This window comes from Copadichromis virginalis, unplaced genomic scaffold (genome assembly GCF_057382275.1).
Source record: "Copadichromis virginalis isolate Kocher_CV1m ecotype Utaka unplaced genomic scaffold, C_Virginalis_male_GT1.1 unmapped_scaffold_1, whole genome shotgun sequence".
Classification (NCBI taxonomy): domain Eukaryota; kingdom Metazoa; phylum Chordata; class Actinopteri; order Cichliformes; family Cichlidae; genus Copadichromis; species Copadichromis virginalis.
The window spans coordinates 5,280,885-5,302,155 of record NW_028188589.1 but is presented as its reverse complement, the minus strand read 5'-3'; the positions used below and the strand labels follow the sequence as shown (position 1 = coordinate 5,302,155).

The window sequence follows — 21,271 nt, the reverse complement described above, 5'->3', positions numbered from 1 at the left end:
GTGAATCTACAATAGGCAAGCAGCTTGGTGTGAAAAAATCAACTGTGGGAGCAATCATCAGAAAATGGAAGACATACAAGACCACTGATAATCTCCCTCGATCTGGGGCTCCACGCAAGATCTCATCCCGTGGGGTCAAAATGATCATGAGAACGGTGAGCAAAGATGACCTCTGTCATCATTTTAGGTGGGGGAACTTGCACAATCGGTGGCTGACTAAATACTTTTTTGCCCCACTGTAAAACTCCCTGTCTGAATTACTTCTATGATTTATCGTGCAGTTTAGTGCAACTACAAGAAGGCTCTTATTACTAATAGGGATGGGTATCGTTTAGGTTTGATCCGATACCGGTGCCAAACCGTTACTTTTGAAACGGTGCCGGTGCTTAAACGGTGCTCAAACCGGTGCTTAAAGAATGGAGAACACAAAATTGGTCCAATAACCTCTCATGTTCAGCTGGTTTTTTGTAAAAATAACAATGTTAGCCTTTTCTGCAGCTATGGGGCATATATGGTATCACTCTTGGCTGGAAGCAGTGCTTAAACAATGGAAAAAACACAAACTTTGTCCAAAAACCTCTCATGTTTAACTGTTTTCCACTTTTTCTTTGGTCATTTTAGCCTTTTTGGCCAGGGTGAAGGGAGTATCTGTCATCAAACAAGAAGACAGCCGCATGTAGCTATGATGATGTTTGCTAGTTCACCTTACATGCATTAATGTAATAACGTGGTTAGCCTACTCAACGTAAATTACACACGAACAACATTAAGCTACTCAGGCAGAGAAGAACGGCTGCTGCTGCATCATCATCCTCATCATTTCTGCTACACTGGCAGGGCTAGGGGCCAGGACTCTCCTCTTCGGGTTCTTGGGGATGTTGCTAACTCCGGGTCCGATAACAGGCACCACACCCGCAGTAGATGTGCACGGTGTGAGGTCTAGCAGCAAGCTATCAAATACGGCGCATTTCTCGACTTTTAAAAAAAAATGCTATGCGTCGCCAGGTGTGTCATCAGATTCGAGGTGTTACCTCCTTTGACAGTATCACAGTATCACCTTAAAGCACTTGTTGCAGGCTGCTGAGTTTGCATCTTTTGCTGTGAAGTACAGCCAGACTTTGACCGCTTCGCCTTGGGCATTTTTAATCTGGAGCTCTGCTCTAAAAGAACGTACGTACCTGGGCCCGCCTACTATCCTCGGAAACGTAAAATGATTGGCTAGAATCTAAAGTGTGTCACAGCTCAGGAAAAAAAAAGCACAGAAAAAAAGCACCGAAATGTGCGCTGCCTTTCAGTCTGGTTACCACTGTTTATGTCGGACACCGGTACCCATCCCTAATTACTAATCGGTTCTTAGTAAACTTTATGCTTTATAAGTGTTTGCAGTGCTATGAGATGTAAAAAAAATAAACCGAAATACACTTAAATACAAGTACTGTATTAACTATTATGTAAAATAAACTACAGAGTGCACTCTGCAAAGTGTGCTTGCAGGCAAGAGATGCAAGAATGCATGACAGAGCAATAGAATAGAATAGAATAGAATAGCTTTTATTGTCACTGTTACAAGAACAATGAAAGGCTGTTTGACATTTCTCCATGTGTGTGAAGTATTTACACAATCACAGACAAATTTACATTTACACAAGAACGATAAGTTATACATGCACCTGCAAACATACGGATACACCCATACAAACATACACGCACATGCATACATGTATGTATAAATACATGCATGCGAACATACAGACACATGTCTCCACATACACATACATACATGCCATGGCTCGCTGACTGGGAGTGCCGACCTGAGCTCCACAGGAATGAATCCAAAAATGTTACATTTGAATGTTTCAGATCATCAACAAAATGTTAATATTAGACACAGACAACACAAGTAAACACAACATGCAGGTTGTAAATGTAGCTATTTATTCTTATTAGAGTTATAATTCAGCCCATCGGAGGGTTTTCAAGTCTGAACCGCCTTTTTAAGCCACAGCATCTCAGCCAGTTTGAATAGACCAAAGTCCCTCAGAGGTGAACTGGCTGATCATTGAACACATGTTGGTGACATTGATGGTCAGGGATGCAGAGCAGATGCAAAGCCACAGCAAACCACAAAGAGAAGCCCAACAAAGAACCTGGTGTCTGTATTTTTAGATTTTAAGGTTTTTTGATGAAGACAAAAACAAGGACAGCTTCCTCCAGGGAGAAGCTAGAAGCTGCCTCCTGCAGCTATAAATAGCAAGGCTTCAGGAAATCTCACTCTATATCAGGAGTATGGAAACTGATGGGATGGCGTGCACCCTGCTTAATATTTTGGAGGACTAATTGCAGCATCTCAGTCATCAATGAGGAAGTAAAGCAGGAAGCCGATCGATGCACTGTGATCGATGATCTAGGTATAAAGTAAACTGCCTTTAATGGTAAATATTATTAATGTATATACAGACCATAAATATTTAAACAGGCACATAGTTTTGTTCTTTAAGGTTAACAAAACCATGATAACGGCGTCTACGTTACAGGACATTTCAATGTGAATGTAAGTGCTCTATTCTTAGGAAACCGTGGCCTTTCTGTCGGTTTGGATCTGCTGATGAGCCTTTGGTCTATATAAATAGACTGACTATGGCATAATCGTGACTTTTGTCATCACAGAAGTGATGGGAACATTCAAAGACTAAAAAATAAAGCTGTGGAAGAGCAAATAGTGTGCACAATTCATCTGATCGCAGAGAAGCAGTGAAAAACCCACAGAAAGTAAAAGATAGACGTCCTAAAAACTGGTGCAATTCAGTATAATATCATTGCATGTTTTGTTGCAATGGAGCAAACAACAACAGTACACTACTTTGCTGGGACTAAAGTATCTCACATATAACATGGATGCTGTAAAATGTGATTCTGACATCCTTGACGTATGCACAGGAGTACAGAAGTAAAACAGCAGGAGTGTTAGCTCTACAGAGGAAAAGACACGCCTGTTACGTCGCTTACTACCTGCTTCTTGTCACCACATCGCCCGGTAGGATGGTTTCGACTCTCTCTGTAAGTGTACATCTCACTCTAGACTCTGGCTAACCCATTCTCTCCTCCCTCCGCAGCATTCCTACCAGCCCACCTATGGCTGTGCCACATTATACTGTTCATGGTAATACTGGTTTAATGTTGGGCAACGATAAAAAAATAAAATATCGCGATAGAATATGGGTAAAGTGCGCATGCGCAGTGCCTTTGTTTTCATACCCACATGGTGGCGATAGAGAATGAGAAGGGGGAAAGCGGATCGTTGAGTGAAACACATGAACCAGAATTGGTTTGTAAAAATGCTGCAACTTCAGTGGTGTGGAACTGGTTTGGTGTTTGTCCGTCAGATACACAACAAAGCACCATTTTTTTTGTAGAACATGCAAGCGGCCGTCGTTATTGCCATATTTTTTGGACTAAGGTGCTCTTAAATCTGGGAGTAATCTGGGTCCTAAACTCCGTCCTTCAGGACCCAAAGTCAAACGAACACTGCGACATCACTGAGAGTTAAAAACGGTCTAAATTCTTTCATCTTTAATAAAACGATCAGTGTTGCTGCTTTACCAGGTGTAACTATGAATTTTAACATCCAGGCATCCATGAAAACAGAATTTATTATATTTAACGGAGTTAGAAGTTAACAGGAAGTTAGCAGGAAGTTAGCGGAAGGTAGCTCACTGGTTTTGCTAGTGGCTAAGCATGATATAGCATGTTCTGACTGAGAGATTTCTGAACAAATTCAAACGTACAGCTCTGCTGTCACTTCCAACATAAATGAAGACAGAAAACTAAACAGCAGTGAGGTTTGTAGGGTTACTGAAGTTGGGCTAGCTGCTATATAATGATGTGCTACGTGATCGCTAGCGACACAGCTATGTTAGCATAAACACAGTGAAGCTGGAGGACGAACACTAACACTTTTCCACTCGATAAAAGTTAACGTGAGGGTTCCTGATGGTTAGAGACAAATGCAATCGCATGGCAGGATGCTGTAAACCACAGGTGTCGAACTCCAGACCTCGAGGGCCGGTGTCCTGCAGGTTTTAAATGTGTCCTTGATCCAACACAGCTGATTCAAATGGCTAAATGACCTCCTCAACATCTCTTGAAGTTCTCCAGAGGCCTGGTAATCAACTGATCATTTGATTCAGGTGTGTTGACCCAGTGTGAGCTCTAAAACCTGCAGGACACCGGCCCTCGAGGCCTGGAGTTTGACACCCCTGCTGTAAACCATAGGTGTCAAACTCTGGCCCGCGGGCCAAATTTGGCCCGCAACCTAATTACATTTGGCCCGCGAAGCCATACCAAATTACTATTAGAGCTGGCCTACTGGTATTATACAGCTAATATATATATTGTTTAGTATTAAGCTTTGCTTGTTCCATATTCAGTTTTTCAGCAAAACGTGTTTGAGTCCATAAGAAAAGATTCATTCTTATATCTGGAGGAATAAATATATTTCAATAAATATTAACGTTAGCCCGCGACTTTGTTCCAGTTTTGAATTTTGGCCCACTGTGTATTTGAGTTTGACACCCCTGCTGTAAACGGACCAAACTTCAGTCAGGAGAACAACTGAGATAATCCATCCACAATACGAGGTTAGTCATTAATATACTGCAACAACATGGGAATAGAGCCGCTGCCAGAGAATTCAACATTAATGAATCAATGGTAGAGAAGTGGAGGAAGCAAGAAGAATGAGTTTAATAAAGTCTGATTTATCTGACTGCTTTGTTTCGCTTAATGTGCCTTATAATCCCCTGCAGCTTATGGTCTGAAAAATACGTACTGCAAACGAAATCATTTGAAGAACTTGTTACATTAGCCTTGAGAATAGTTAGCTTCATAACTTGGCCAGCTCCAGGCCTCGAGGGCCGGTGTCCTGCAGGTTTTAGATCTCACCCTGGGTCTACACACCTGAATCAAATGATTAGTTCATTACCAGGTGTCTGGAGAACTTCAAGGCATGTTGAGCCATTTAAATCAGCTCGACACGTCTAACACCTGCAGGACACTCGTGGCCTGGGTTTGGACACCACTGCCATAACTGAATACTGAAAGAAACTACAAGTCACGATCAGCTTCCTCATCAAGAACATCGTGAGAAGTCAGTGCAGCTGAGCAGACTTACTGAGGAGGAGTGGTAGAGAAGGACTGAAGAATGGCCACATCAATTCTCCCTGTGCGATAACACAGGTGGATCCTGCAAAAGGAGTGTGTTGTCTCTAGTACAACACATAACAATTCTGGGTTTATCTCTGGACTCCATCTCTTTTACATCACTCTGTCAGAGGCCATAGCTGTGAGTGCCTTCAATCGGGCATACTGGGCATTTGCCTGGTGGGCCGACAGTGATTCTTCGTATTTATGGGTTGATGGGTTTTGTTTTGTTTGTTTGTTTTGTAACGGCATGAGCAATGAAAGGTGGTGGATTGGCCAGATGCTAGCCGATGTGTAAAAATAACTCAGTTGTTTGGTGGTGGCTATGGCAGAGCTTCCACAGCCCTGCTCACAGCATTCCTGACTCTTTTTCGCCTGCACAAAACAGTCCCCTTTAGATTATACCTTCGGCTACTGGGTATGATGGCTCAGCCATCCTGGTGGTCTGGCTTGGCTGTTTAAGAGGGTTTCAGCGCTGGGTGGTTTCTTCAGGCGCTTCCTACTGTTCTTGTGAGGATTGACAATACCACCATGGGGGCTTATATTAGCCATCGGGGAGGGATGCATTCACGCTAATAGCAGCAAACATTTCCTCTCTCTGAGTGCAACACATCCCAGAGTCAGAATGGGGAATGAATCTGCGAGGCGTTGTGTTATATGGTGATTGGGCTTTGCATCCAGCCACTGTAGAACAGCTTCAGCTGGAGCTTTTAGCCACTACATAGAGCAATAATCTTCACTAAGCTTGATCTTAGAAACACGTTCCATCTGGTGGACATTTGGGAGGTGACGAATGGAAAACTGTTTTCAACACTTGGACATTTCAAGCGTGCCGGGCTGACAAATGCCTCAGTTGTTTTCCAGGCTTTAATCAATAATGTGCTCTTTGTATGTGCACCTGTTTGACCTGCAGATTTTTTTCCAGAGAACAACTAGAACAGGAAGCAAGTCAGAGTTCTTCAATGACTATGAGACACTAAGTCTAGTCTTGGTCTTGGTAGCCGGGGATCCGTCCGCCATGGCCTCTGATCCTGGCTGCCACGTGGCACACATTGCATGCGACCCCTATGGCGCCCACTGCAGGTGGTGGGCCTGCATAAGAATGGGCCCATGTCCCTTTTTCGGGTTGTGCCCAGCCAGGCCCCATGGACCAGTGCCCGGCCACCAGATGTACAGCTTCTGGCACCCTCCCCGGGCCTGGCTCCAGGGCAGGGCCCTGGTAACACTATCCCAGGCAGGGTGAACTGTTTCCTTGATCTTGCACTCATAGGGGTCTTCTGAATTAAATTGAATTGAGGAGCAGACACAGACTGTTTTATATGAGATCCTTCTCATGCACTTCAACAGTCTTATTCATCATCGAGTCTTAAATGATCCTGTTATGACCAATGACTGCTCGACTGTGTCAAAGAGCTACTTCCACAGTGTGGAGAAGCCATAATTCTGACTCCACGCCAAATAAAAGGGGGAAACCCTCCCAGGGATTGACACCTAACAGTTAAATAGTTAAAGGATTAAACTTCTCTTTCCTTTCTTTAAACAAAAAAATATTTTCAAAAAACTATTCAAAGGTCCCAAATATCTTATTTCACTCACAAGGCAGACGAGAGGCAGCTGTGTCATTATGGCGTTTGTATCCTGCTGCTACTGGGACCAGTTACAGTTCCTTTCACTAACACACACACACACACACACATTCTAGTTTTGATATCTTAGTGAGGACACCTAGTTGACATGATCCTTTTCCTAGCCGCTCACTGTAACCATCAATAATGGATGGTTAACGCTCAACCTAAACCTAACCATAACCTAACTGTAACCCTGACACTAGAACCACATTGTGAGTCTCAAACTCGTGAGGCACTTTTGTCCTCATAAATGACTGTTGGTCCCCACAAGTATAGTAACATTCCAATTCTTGGTCCCCACAGAGACATCTAAACAGGTACACACACACACTTTCATGTATTTTTGTCCACAGTATAAAAGCTGTTTGGGGCTGGGAGGAATCAAGTCCGTCCATGGCAACTTTCCCCGACTGCCTTCCACATTCTTTGAGTGCTTGCCTTGTCTGCTCGCTCTGGCGCTTTAATGACTTCCTTCAAATGGTACCAACACTTCAGCAACGACTGCAACATCATTTTTTCCATCTTCACAGCCCTGGAAGCATTGGACAGTATCATCTAATACATGGAAAATATTAAAACAGCTCAGCTGACAAAAGCAGGGAAACCTTGGGTGCAAACATGTGGAGACCACTAATTCATTTACTGCATGTTGCCTCTGCTCAGTGTCTGCTCAGTAGAACATGGATCTACATGTTCACTCCTGCACTGGCCAAAGCTGGTAGTGGTACTGCTTAGACTCTTTGAGTGCTAACATTGGTGCTCCAATCATTTGGTCTGGCTCTAACGGTGTGATTCAGACTGAGCAGACCTGGTGCATTTTGAATCAAAACTGCAGAGTCATTTTACTATTATTTAATAAGGAAGAACAGAGAAGAGTCCATGACCACGTTATATCAGTAAAGATGTTGTGTCTGCATGAGAGTAGACTGTCTCTGCAGGCAGCATCACACCCAAACAGAGCAGACAGCCTGTTCATCCTGAGCTCGCCAAGGTCACCAAAGGTCAGGCGGACAAAAACCTGCAGTCTTAACAAAGCCACAGGCAAAGACACTCTTTATTATCAACTATCTAATAAAACGCAAAACAGCCAAGAAGTGAATCTGCCATGAATTTCACAACTTTACAAGCTAAGAAATAGACACTGAGCTTTATATTGATTAAATATGTTAAATAGATATTAAATTAAATATAGATCCTGATAAATGCCTCATTAATTTTTCATCATAGAATTACTGTTGAAACAACCCCTTATCCATGTTTGATGCCCTGCAATGGACTCACAGCCAACTGTAGAAAGCAGCCCAATCAGAGGCACTTTTTCTTTGACCCAGTTTATTCTAAGTGGAGATATTATCTGAATTTCAGGAGTGGAACCACACCTCATTCTCGCCGCCTCAGTTTATATATGCCCCCTTCACCAATACCCTCTGTTCTCATTTTCATGCCCCCCAGGAGCCGCTGCCGGTCCTCTTTGAGGCCTTCCCCACATTGCAGCACCAGTACACGGTCCCTCATCCATCATCGTTCATCGTAACTGAGGATGTGGTCCCAGCTAGTGAAATTGCTAGTAAAAATGTTAATGTGATAAACTCACCAGCTACTGGCTCACTGACATCCAGTACAAGAAGGCCAGGCTTACCAAAACATACAGTTTGATTTGTGCGCTCTGCTGCTGCTGCACACAAATACTGTCCAACACAAGGAATTCAGCCTGGATTTACACTCTTCCCAGTGTCCTATGGCAGGTCAGCTCTATCACAGGCAAGGACAGCTCTGATGCTTCAGAAGTGTTATCAAAATAAATAAATAAATAAACAAAATAGAAATAACATACTAGTTTGGATCAAAAGCCAGACTAAGTTTTAAGATGCAATTTAAAAGACTGCATGGACTCGGAGAGACGAATATAAAGAGGGAGGTTACTCCAGAGTCTGGGAGGTACGACAGCAAAGGCCCGATCCCCTCTGGACTTCAGACGAGACCTCGGCTGCGTCAGGAGCATTTGATTGGAAGATCTAAGTGCCTTATTAGGGATGCACAAATGGAGGCGCTCGCATAGATAGCTGGGAGCTAAATTGTTCAAAATTTTAAAGGTAAGCAAAAGAATTTTGAATATTGGTACGATAATCAACAGGGAGCCAACGTAGGTTGGCTAAAACTGGTGTGATGTGGGCATAATTTCTAGTTCCAGTTAAGAGACGCGCAGCTGCATTTCAAACTAACTGGAGCCGGTGAATAGAGGAAGGTGGGAGGCCCGAGTAGAGAGAATTACAGTAGTCTAATCTGGAAGTGATAAGACCATGAATGAGTTTTTTAAGGTCCTTCAAAGGGAGGTATGGCTTTGCTTTAGATATCTGACGCAGCTGGTAGAAACAGTTTTTTACCACAGAGGAGGTCGATTTCTTGAGCTGTCCAGGAAAACACCAAGGTTTCTAACAGTGAGTGAGAGATGGCTACCAAGGGGCCCTAAGGCATCAGTAAGTTGTTCCAGCGGGGTGTGACTATCAAAAACTATAACTTCTGTCTTATCCTCGTTCAGTGTGAGAGACGTGACCACGTTTGTACCTCATTTAGACAGTCAAACAGGGGTTCCAGAGACGTAGAGACATCTGATGTCAAAGGGAAATAAATTTTTATGTCGTCGGCGTAGCAGTGAGAGGAAATGTTATATTTTTTAAGTATTACTCCCAAAGGCAGCATGTACAAGGAAAAAGAACTGGGCCGAGCACAGATCCTTGAGGCACACCACAGTGAATTTGTTTTTAAAAACTGAAGCTGGCCCTCCACCTCTGTCAGTGGACTGGGGTGAGCTTAGAAAGGTGAATCGGGTTGGTTCTGAGAAAGAAAAGAACTCACCAGGGCAAAGCCAAGTTTCAGTCAAGAATAAGAAGTCCAGCCCGGATGAAAGAATCAGCATACAGAGTCCTGAAGCTGGCAGCATGGTGTTCAGAAAACAGCCTGGGACTGAACACTAAGAAAACCAAAGAGGTCATTGTCAACGTCAGGAGGCACTGACTTGGCCCCCCTCTACATCAACGGGGAGTGTGTGGAGAGGGTCCACACCTCCCGGTTCCTTGGTGTCCTCATCTCTGCTGACACCTCCTGGACAGACAACATCTCAGCGGTCGTCAAGAAGGCCCAACAGCGGCTGCACTTCCTGAGAGTCTTCAGGAAGTACAAGCTGAACTCCAACCTGCTGCTGACATCACGGTATGGTACGGCAGCTGCACTAAGGCGGATAGAGGCTTCAGAGTGTGGTCAAGACAGCACAGAAGATCATCGGCTGCCCCCTCCCCTCCCTGATGGACATTTATTCCTCCCGCTGCCTCAGCAGAGCAGCAGGCATTATCCATGACAGCTCCAGTCCGGTTCTAACCTGTTCAACCTGCTTCCCTCAGGGAGGCGCTACAGGTGCATCAGCAAGGAGACCCACAGACTCACAACAGTTTTTTCCACCCGTAACCTGAACTCACACATGATAAACACAGTTCCACCCCCCAATGTAGGACCTCTATACACAGACTACACAACTATCATCACCACAGTGCAACACTTAATTTAGGTGCAGTAACCCACACTGTAATATATAGCACTATGTTTTGTTTCTATATTTGTAGATAGTGCTGCAGAACTGTGCAACTCACCCCTCTTTCTTTCCCACGTCTGCACTGAATAGGAGATGCTCTGAAGCTTATTGTGCATGTGTGTAGTGACAATAAAATGCATTCTATTCTATTCTATTTTTGTTCACATGCTAAGTTCAGCATTCAAAATCTTGGCGTTTGAGTCTTCTCTGAGTTTCAACTGTGTAAAATCTTTATCTCACTCCTAACATTTCTAAACATGGTCTCCTCTGCTGCACTGGAAGAAATTATCAATGCGTTTCCATCATTGCATTTAGATTAATGTACTGGCCTCTGTGCTGGATTAGAGAAACCACCAAGGCTCTGCACCAGTCTACAGCTGACTCTGTCCATTCTTTTAAAAAGCAGGTCAAAACCTTTTTGTTTAAACAGATTTTCTGTTGAGAAGTTTTTTAAAAATTTTAAAACTACAGGTTTATGTTATGTTGGCACTTAATGGGTTTTTTTTGTGACGGTTTGTCTGTGAAAACGTCCTCACAATCACTAAAAACCAAAGAACACCACCCCCACAGTAAAGCGGTGGAAACATGGGTCACTTTTCTGCTAAGAGCACAACATGACCTCCCTGCATGGAGGGCCAATAGACAGGACCGCGTATCGTACTGTGACGAGGAACCTTCGTCCCATGAAGATGGATGTTCAAGCATGACGATGATCCAAAACATCGTGTCGAGGTAACGAAGCAGTGGATGAAAATAAGAGTGGCCTATCGAGTCTTCCACTCATCACCTCCAGCTGGTGACGGCAGATGGCTGCCCCTCACCGAGCCTGGGGTTACTTCTTCTTCTCTGTAATGTTGTAGGGTATTTACCTTATAAATATGAAATATATAAATATGAAACATGTCAAAACAAAGCAGAGACAGCGATCAGTGATAACTGATTCTCAGTGCTGGAGATAAGGATGTACGGTAACCTTCAACATTACACATCCTGTGGACACATACTGTTTGATCTATTGTTAGCATAAAGACGCTGACAGGTGCAGATGAATGAGCCCCTGATTTCTTCAGCCTACAGCAGACAGACTGTCAGCAGTTAGCTGTAGGACTGCAGAGCGTATGCTTGGTTTTATGTTGCGTTGTTGTTTTTAGCCTGACAGATGCCAAATGATCTGTCTGATCAAACGGGCGATTGTGGAAGAACACAAGCGCTTTGTCCTCTGGAGGCTGCTGACCTTCTCTGGCCACACAAACTGCTACACACACTCACACTGACATTAACCTGTCACTGTGGTACACCACTCTATACTTCACATATCTTGGTTGTCCTCATTTACACGACAAACACTTAAATAGACACACACAGTGACACTGTACGCCACCCCGAGAGGCCCAGTGTGGCACGCTACTGGTGTGTCACATGCTCAGAGTCTAAACAGCCTCTGTGAACCCACACTGCTGCAAATATGTCGCCAGCACCTCCAGATTCAAATCAGTGTGTCATTGAGCAACAGAGGTTAGCAAAGGTGTCCCAGTCCAAATATGGTGTAACAGCAGGAACGTGTGGGACATTCCTTTCTTATGACTTCATAAACTCAGCTACTGGGAGATTAATCCAGCGTGGTGTGGCAGCTTTGATCGTAGACCAAAAATGTGCAGTCCAAAAAGATCCCAGCGTAATCAAAACAGGCCGTCCTTTGGCGTCCACCGGGCAGTGTTTTGTAAATAATGTGTGTTTATCATTTATATGGGAATATAAAGAACTAGTTTTAGCTGTTCTACATAAACAGCATATCCCAAATATCATCAAAACAGAAAATTAGAATAAGAGCTTTCAAATCCAATTTATCGGCACAATTATTTCAATTTACTTAAATGTGCTCCGAGGGCTAACAGGCTGTTTAGATCACAGGGACATGTTACATAATGAAGTAATGAATGTCATTTCTAACTGTTTGATTTTAAAAAGTATGTTTGATAAATGTGGGACAAGGACAAGCATGTAATGGGATTAGTGGGGATACATTCATGGAGGAGAGGAGAAGACCTAAAGCTAGCTAATGAAAGGACAGCAAACTAACACAGAGGAAGAGGTCAAGGCAGAACAACAAAGATTTCTTTGCAGGGTGAGATGAGGAAGGGAGGAGAGTAACCACTGTGATCACCCAGAAGAGAATGACTCAGGTCTGTGTCCAGTCTCCCCAAATCAGCATGACACAGCAAACTCAGCTACATAAATCTCTGAATTACCAGCTGAGCCACTAATCCAGGCGGTATGACACTCGCCAAACTGCTAGTTCTGTGATATTTTACCACCGAGCATAAAAGTGCTTACAGGAAAGGCCAGGAAAGAATAAGCCATGAATACAGAGTTTAATCATAAGAATATTTTATAACGTTTAACATTACGCAGAAGCATTTCATATTCATGAAACGCTTTCAATTAAAAGAAAACATCGAAACAGGTAATAAGGACACACCCAACATGCTCAACACCCACTTTAGTACTTCCTACTCAGCAGTTTCAATTACTGGTTAAAGCAAATGTGTTAGAAACTTAAAGCACGTAAAGAATCTGCTCAAGTCAAACAAGACATCAGACAACACATCACCAAGAAGGCAAGTTTAAAGCAGTCCTACAGAAAGGTTTCAAAACTCACTCCCACAGCTTGATTCCAAGGATGTTAGATTCCTATCGGGCCTTTTCTACTGTTAATGTTTAAGCTAAATGACAACTTTGTTTGTCCACTGTCAGCATTCGAAACAACTTCTACAGGGTTTAATGGAGCACACAGATTTGACTTTTTACAAAAGCACTCAATGAGCTGTAGTAATGAAGAATTGTATCACAGTACGTTTTGTCATATCCTGTCTAAGATGTTTTTTCTTGCATGAGCCTAAGCACTCATTTATACTCGTATCCAATGCACCTGATTTCGGTTTTATGCTTCCTAAAACCCTTAAAATTCCTTGTCAACGTCTTTTAGTTTAACCAATCCTAAAGAAAATCAAGCTTTGCTGCTCTACTCTATTTCCCGTTCCCTGCAACATGTGTGTGGATGCTGAATGAGACGGGTGGAGGGATGAGCGCTACATGGTTGTGTTTGAGCAGGAGGGCCGGATGATGAATGGGCTTTTATAGACATGCTGTTCGTTTACGGAGGCTTGTAGGCGATGATCTCTTTAGTGTAATATGAAAAGGAAACAGACACATCGTGATATCACAAACACAATCCTACATTTGTGCCAACCTAATAAAATAATATGCAGTACTGTGTGAAACTCATCAAGTGGCCTGAACTAAAAGTTCTCCAGCAAGTTTAGTAGCATTGCTACTTGAGATTGTTCATGTTGCAGCCAAGAACTTCACTGATGACTGCTGCCATGGTGTAAATCAGCTGGTTGGTTCCAGCGATGGTCACACTAGGGACTGTCCACTGCAGTAAAAACTCTGCATTATCACTCCGTTACCTGCTGCAAGCACTGCCACAGTCTGATTTTCTTTCATCACTACCTGAATTGTTTGACTAAAAGGAAAAAGAAATGGCAGATGTCCTTCTCTACAGGGGAGAACTGTTGACAAACTGTTCACCACCCCCCAACCGCCCTGTCTGTCATCACTCCACTAGCATTGCTGTTTGTAATTATATTCACTCCACTTTTACACACCTGTACATAATATCCTAAAAGCCACAAATCAATTAGAACCCTGCTCTGTTTGGTAATGAACTGTGATAAAACAAATATCCCCTGCCTATGAAAAACCATAGGCTTCCCAAGGGAGTCATGAGTTCATAATGTTCATGTTCATAAACACTGAAAGCTGACATGGAGTAGGTCCCAGGCCCTGAACTCCATAAGCAAGAAAATGGATTGATGTATAAATACACACACACACACATATACAAATATATTAGGGGTGCAACGACAAACAAAATTCACGGTTCGGTTCGATACTTTGGTGTCACGGTTCGATATTTTTTCGATACAAAAAAAATGTTCATGCCTTTTTAATTTGTCAGTTATTAAAATTATAAATATATATTTTAACTCAAAAGTACAGTTTTTTAATTTAATGTTGCTGAAACAACAAAGTAATAAAAAATAAATAAATCTATCTGATGGAGGAATCGCTCATCTTTGGAAAAGAGAGTTTATTACAGAGAAATGGCTCTTTCAAAATAAAAGCTCTACTATACGCTTCTTCTGGGCTATATTCTCAGCAGCATATTAAACATATCAGGTCCCCATAAGGAGAATCCTGTGCTAACAGCTGTCTAAATGACTCGGGTAAAGTTTGTAGCATGGTGCTTGTTGTTTTGTCTGCTTCCTCTTGTCTTTGCACCAGGATGATGTCGGAGTAAATGTGCAGTCATATTCGTTGTGTTCCCACTAGTGCTGTCAGCGTTAATCTGAAATGACCTTAACGCCACAACACGGCAAATCTCCGTTAACGAGCGACCGCGGATCGCCCCGTGCGTGGGGCTGGGCGGCCAACACGTTAACGAGCTAACTGCGCTAACACACTAGTTCCCACCCATGTAATTGAGCATTGCGTGGCACATCCAACATACTGTTTTACTTTAGTCCATGACTGCTTACCTTCAGGGTCATACGTCACATGAAAACCAAAATAGTTCCAAAGGCCAGATCTGAATGAGAGTGGGGGAGGTTCAGTTTGCCATGTTGCAACGAGCTTAGCTTCTGTCTCGCTAGCTTGCGCTGCGCTCAGTGGATCTGTGCTCGACAGTGCAGCCTAGGCGGAGTAGTCGAACACAGATCCACTGAGCGCTCAACACAGACAGCATCGTCAGAAGGAAAGTTGATGAAATAAATTAAAAATTTTGTATTGTTCGATACATATGTGTACTGAACCGAAAGCACTGTATCGAACGGTTCAATATCGATACGAGTATCGTTGCACCCCTAATATATGTGTATATATATATATATATATGTGTGTGTGTGTGTGTTTCTGTGGTTCAGCATTATGATGCTGAACCACATCATAATGAATAAATGGATAAATTTCCAAAATCCCGGAGCAATGCAAATTAGCCGGTGCGAGGTAAGGAGCTCTGTCATTGGTTAGACAGTCTTAGCTTTGCACCTATACCAAAGGCCATTCAGCCTCTGTGTTTACACTCTGCCTACACAGATGTTGGACATGAGACGACACAGGAAAAGGATTTTTGATGTGAGGTTTTTATTGAGATTTTATTTCTTTTTTTTCTGATTTGAAGTATTTATTAATGGAATAATTATTTATTTTCAAATACTGATTTATAAATATTTATTTTATTTTATTTATTTTTTTTGCCTGTCCCGTTTGGCTCTTTTGCATCAGAATTGTTGTCTAAAGGCAAAGAAAGATGCCCAACGGATTTACTTTACCAAATTGACCATCCCAGCCTTGCCGTAATGGTCCATTTGATTCACCTTTTATTGTTTATTTTATTTTCACTTACTGAATATGGGACAGACTTGACTGGGGGAAAGAAGGGGAGAAAGAAAGAGAAACAGCTGAGAAGAGGGACGGGGGAGAAGGGCAAAAAACAAAAACCAACAGAATTTTCTTTTCAATTAAATTACTAGATAATAAATTACTTTTGTATTGAATAAATAAAATAACTTAAAAATGAATTTGTAAATTAATATTTTATCGCACAATTCATTGTTTAAGCAAAGAACTTTTTATTTCGATGCGCTGGATCTTCTGGTCCTCTGCACATAAGTGGATTTCCATTTAGACTTTATATAGACAACAACTCAAAGTGCTTTACAACAAGTCACATTCACCCATACGATCATCTAGTGCTGTACTTTAAACACTTTAAACACAAACACAGATACTGTGGGGAGAGGCCACAGAGGCACAGGGAGAAAACTCACACAGAAATCCAACAATTAAAGAGGAACCTTCTCGATGTAACACTACCATCCTGCAAGATGACCTGGTCCTGGGCCATCTTAATAAGCATGCTGTGCACAGTAGTTTCATATTCCTGCCAGAACAAACACCAGACAGTTTGTACACAAGGCTCAGATTCTCGCTTTGCCAGATACAGACAATAGTTTAAGATCCTAATGTCTCTGCACAGCTCTGTATGTACTGAAATATCCAACCTCAGATATTTCCTGCTCACTCTCTGCACCGCCTTAGACAACAAGTAGTTCATGCTATACATAGCATTGACTTTTCATTCCAGCCATGTGCACTCATCAGGGCATCAGTGCTGCCGTAGTAACCACACTAACACTTCCTTGCACCTGTTGAAATGGCCTCAGTCTGATCGTGCCCTGAACAAACTCACCTTTAACATCCCACACACGGACTAAATATGTGCGTGTCAATAACACATGACAGGAGAACATGCTGGTTGTCATGGGGCTGAATTAGAAACAGAGCAGGAACTACAGTTTGTCAGATTAAGACTGATCAGGTCCAACATCCGCTCCCAGCACTGATTTACACGTTTGGTGTCACATTGAAGGAAACGCCTACTGGCACAACCTGCATGTGTTAAACTGCTCCTGCGTGTAAACAGCGTGTCACTTACGGCTTTTTGCATCACAAGGACGCGCACTGGCGTCTCAGGGTGACTCAGATGTTTGCTGAATGAGGTGTAGACCGGACTAGGCGGGACTCATTTCAGCAAAACACGAGCTTTTCCACCCACCAGTGTTTATCTGTGTGCTTATTTTAAAGAATTATTCCATCGTTATCAAATACGAAGCATTACACGCACGTCGCGCCGTTTCTGCTGAGTCAGACACCAGTGCTCCCGTGTGCTGATTCTCAGGTCCATCTTAAACTGGTGTGTTTGCGAATGAACTTCGGTAAAACGTTACAACGTTACCGGGCGCGCAGAGGGTCTCGGAGGCGTGTCGTACCTGTCGGGTGGTCGCGGGCTCCTCGTTCCCGGTGGGTGAAGGTGTTTCTCCTTCAAGCGATGCTGGGGTGACCGGAGAAGAAGCCATGTCCCCCCGACATCACCTCTCACTAAGCGCCGCTCCTACTGTGACTTTCCTCGGTGTCCTCCAGCGTGCAATACGCTGCCTGGCGCAGTTTGCACGGACGGTGGACCGGTTGCGTCGCTCGTTTCCTGCGCGATCAAAGTGAGTCTTCGGCTGCACAGTGCAGCCACTGTCCCTCCTCCGGCCGGCGGACTAGTCCAGGCGAGGCGGATGACGTTGTCCCGGGTCTCGCTCGCTCTCGCACATGCAGGACTTGGCCCAGTCTGTCTTCTTCTGCCTCACTCTGCGCTCTGCTTTTCACTTCATGTCTTTTTGTTTTGTAAGGTGGCTAACACGATCACTCCTCTTCTGCCTGCAGGACTCTGTGACTGCTCTGTGCTGTGGCAGCACACTCCAGCCTGATAGTTCATTTTACAGCTTTTGGCACTGCGACGCTCTCCTCGGCTCGACAGACACAATCTCACCATGTCGGCACAATATACTGAGTGCAATCCATAACATGATTTTATCTCACTGTAACTTTTAAATCGACCAAATGTTGCGTAAATGACGTGTCACCTGACTTGAGCACATGCACACCCCCTGTCCTCACAGCAGACATTCATCTTAGCCCCCCCCCCCCCCCCCCCTTGTGTTTTGAGATCATTGCTGCAACAAAAAGTTGCCACAGATATTTCTACATGAAACGTACTGAATCAGTTGGCACATATTTAACTATGGTTGGATGAGACCTGCACTCTGTTTTAATATAATGTTGTTTTGTTTGAGTGGCTGAAATAAAGCTAATAAAATAAATGAATACTAAAATAAAGCTGAATCACATCACAGGAACGACACAGCCCTGTTCCTCCGGGCTGTCAATCTGTGAATCAGCAAACATGTATGATTTATTGTCATTCATTTGCTAAACAAACTTACCTCTGAACTTTGACCCTGACAATTCAATTTTATTTATATAGCGCCAAATCACAACAAAAGTCGCCTCAAGGCGCTTCATAGATACAGAGACAAACCCAACAATCATATGACCCCCTATGAGCAGCACTTTGGCGACAGTGGGAAGGAAAAACTCCCTTTTAACAGGAAGAAGCCTCCGACAGAACCAGGCTCAGGGAGGGGCGGGGCCATCTGCTGTGATTGGTTGGGGTGAGAGAAGAAAAACAGGATAAAGACATGCTGTGGAAGAGAGACAGAGGTTAATAACAGGTATGATTCAATGCAGAGAGGTCTGTTAACACAACAAGGGAGATCCAGGTTTCCCAGCTGACGAGCAGAGGGCAGCGGCTTCCACTCGTTTGAGCAGTTTGTTGCGTGACCTCCTGTCTCTCACTGAACTAAAATGCCTCCAAACAACAGCAAAATAGATGGCACTCACTCCAACGTCTTGCAGCAAAAACATTAAGTGATGGGAAGAACAGGTGATGGATGAGCTGCAGATGTAACCGGTGTGATTCTGCGTTGTGTCTGATAAAAAAGGTAAAAGAAAGAAAGACCTCCCAGTAAATAATTTGCCCACTCCAGCTCCTACGACCAAATACAAACAGTGGGGAAGAGGGTTAGTTCAACCCACCACAGCTCCCAAGCTAGCAAGGAGTATATATTCATGCTAGCATTTATGGCGCCTAAAACACATTTATGATACACACATACGACACACTTATAACATCTAACAAAAACAGGCTTAATAATGACAATAATCGAACTAAAATTGCAACCAGAAACATCCAGGTGGCTAAATATGCATTATATGTGTGTTTTAAAGTGTTGGAAAGAAATGACACCCACCTCTCCCACAGGGGGATTGTAGAAAAGGGGAGAGGCAAAAGGGGTACACTGTATTTATAGGATTGCACCGAAGAAGAAGAAAAGAACGAGGAGGGGCTCTAACTGATAATGAACACAACTACAGGCTTGGAGGTCCTAAAAGTCAGGTATAAAAGGAGCAGTTTGGGGGTTTAGAACACATTATAACAATGTGATTTATGACCCTGTTACACAGAGCCAGCAGAATGAGCTGCTGCCACCACCACAATCAATGGTGACGCCAATTTAGAAAGAGCCCCAGTTGATTCCACTCTTGCCAGATGCTGAATACACATCGTCTAAAAGTGTGTGCCATTGACCAAAGGAGGAGTGGGCTGTTCACACATGCCTGTGTTCTTATGGAGCAGTCTTTGAGGATGGCGAGTCCAGAGCTGGAGGTTTAGATCTAAGAGAGTGATCCAAAGTCAGGAGAGGATTACACCCAACCTTCAGAGATCTTCCTATAAGCCAGAACTGGAAGCAGAGCCACCTTTGGCTATGATATCTTTACTGGACCCAGTAAGTCCAGTCAAGGTCAAAAACGTGGTCAGTCCCCCATTTAGTGCCATAGATCTGAAACATAGTAAACAAAATGCTAGTAAAAAGTTACAAACATGTTCAAGTTACATGTCTACAACTCCACAACAGACATACTTTGCTACTGGTGCCAAACAGTACTGCAGTCTGTAGCTTTCCAGCCATCCTTTGAACGTCTTTGAGTTTAATGTAGCCAAAACTGGATTCAGTAATCAGTGTTTATTTACAGAAGCCGTAGAGTATGGCTGCCACATGTGAACATCAGTGACGGCTCATTTAAACTGTAGGAACGATTAACCCAACATCAGAAAAATACTTCATTTTACATTAATGTGACAAATTAACACTGCTGGGACTTTTCTGGTCCTACACTGTTCATGTCCAAGTCAACACATTGTAAGATTTACACGTGGAAGGTCATCTAAGCTGCTTATGTGGAGATTACCTTTCCTTTAACAACGACCAGTTTCTTCTTTTCAGTTTTCAGTTTTATTTGTCATATGCAAGTTAGCACAGGGTCAACATTGCAATGAAATGTGTTTGACGAGCAGCAGTCACTCGGCAGCTTGATACAGTAGGAGAAAATATAATAAAATAAAATAATAAAGAAAATAGAAAAATAGTAAGGAGCAAATATTAGAGAGACATGGTAAAAGAGAAAAGATGACTAAATATATTTGTATCTATAAATATATGTACACTAGTGATTAAATAAGAAAATCTTGAAGAGAAATATGACGGGAGGGCAGATGGGACATTGCACAGGAATGAGCAGCAGAAAATTTCAGTATTGCACTTTTAAATATAAATATCAATGACAATAAAGTGGAGTGACCAGTGCAGATTAAACAGAGTACTTGTGAAGCTGCAGGTAGCTTCTGAGTGCTGTGTTGTGTGTGTTTAAGTGTTGTGGTTGAGGTGTCGTATGGCTTGGTGGTAGAAACAGTTTTTGAGTCTTGTAGTCCGAGCAGACAGACTCCTGTAACGATGGTAACAAGGAGAACAGCTGATGTGCTGGGTGGCTGTGGTCCTTGATGATGCTGTGTGCTTTATGGAGGCACCGCTGGAGATAAATGTCCTGAATGGCAGGAAGCCTCGTGCCAGTGATGTGCTCTGCTGCCTTCACCCTCTGTAGTGATTTACGGCTGCTGGCAGAGCAGCTTCGTACCAAACTGTGATGCAGCTCGTCAGCAAGCTCTCGACTGCACACCTGTAGAAATTTGAGGTGATGTTGGCGTTCATGCCAAACTTCCTCAGCCTCCTCAGGAAGTAAAGCCGCTGGCGAGCTTTCCTGATTGTTCTCACCTCAAACACATTATTTACCCATCCAGGTGGAACATGTAGCTGTGCTCGGTTTGACAGCTTTCATCCTGGCAGCAGCGTCAGCTGAAGCATACAAGGCACACATAGATGTCACTGAGCTGGAGCTCTGGGAGAGACGTCGCCACTTTCAGGCCTTTAAACAAAGCTGTTGGAGCACAAGTCCCAAAGATTTATAGTTTCTCTTCATGTCTTCATTGTTCCTCCATGGAGAGATGTTC

The 21,271-nt window shown here is 43.3% G+C and overlaps 1 protein-coding gene across 1 annotated transcript in view; it reads right to left on the bottom strand.

The window, feature by feature from the left end:
* Nucleotides 1–17,925, bottom strand: part of LOC146679637 (uncharacterized) — a 33,194-nt gene extending 15,269 nt beyond the window's left edge. The window contains exon 1 of the mRNA XM_085450352.1: nucleotides 17,307–17,925. Within this exon, the coding sequence (XP_085306478.1) occupies nucleotides 17,307–17,393 (87 nt within the window). The 5' untranslated portion in view covers nucleotides 17,394–17,925. The remainder of the gene's footprint in view (nucleotides 1–17,306) is intronic.
* Nucleotides 17,926–21,271: the final 3,346 nt, after the last annotated feature.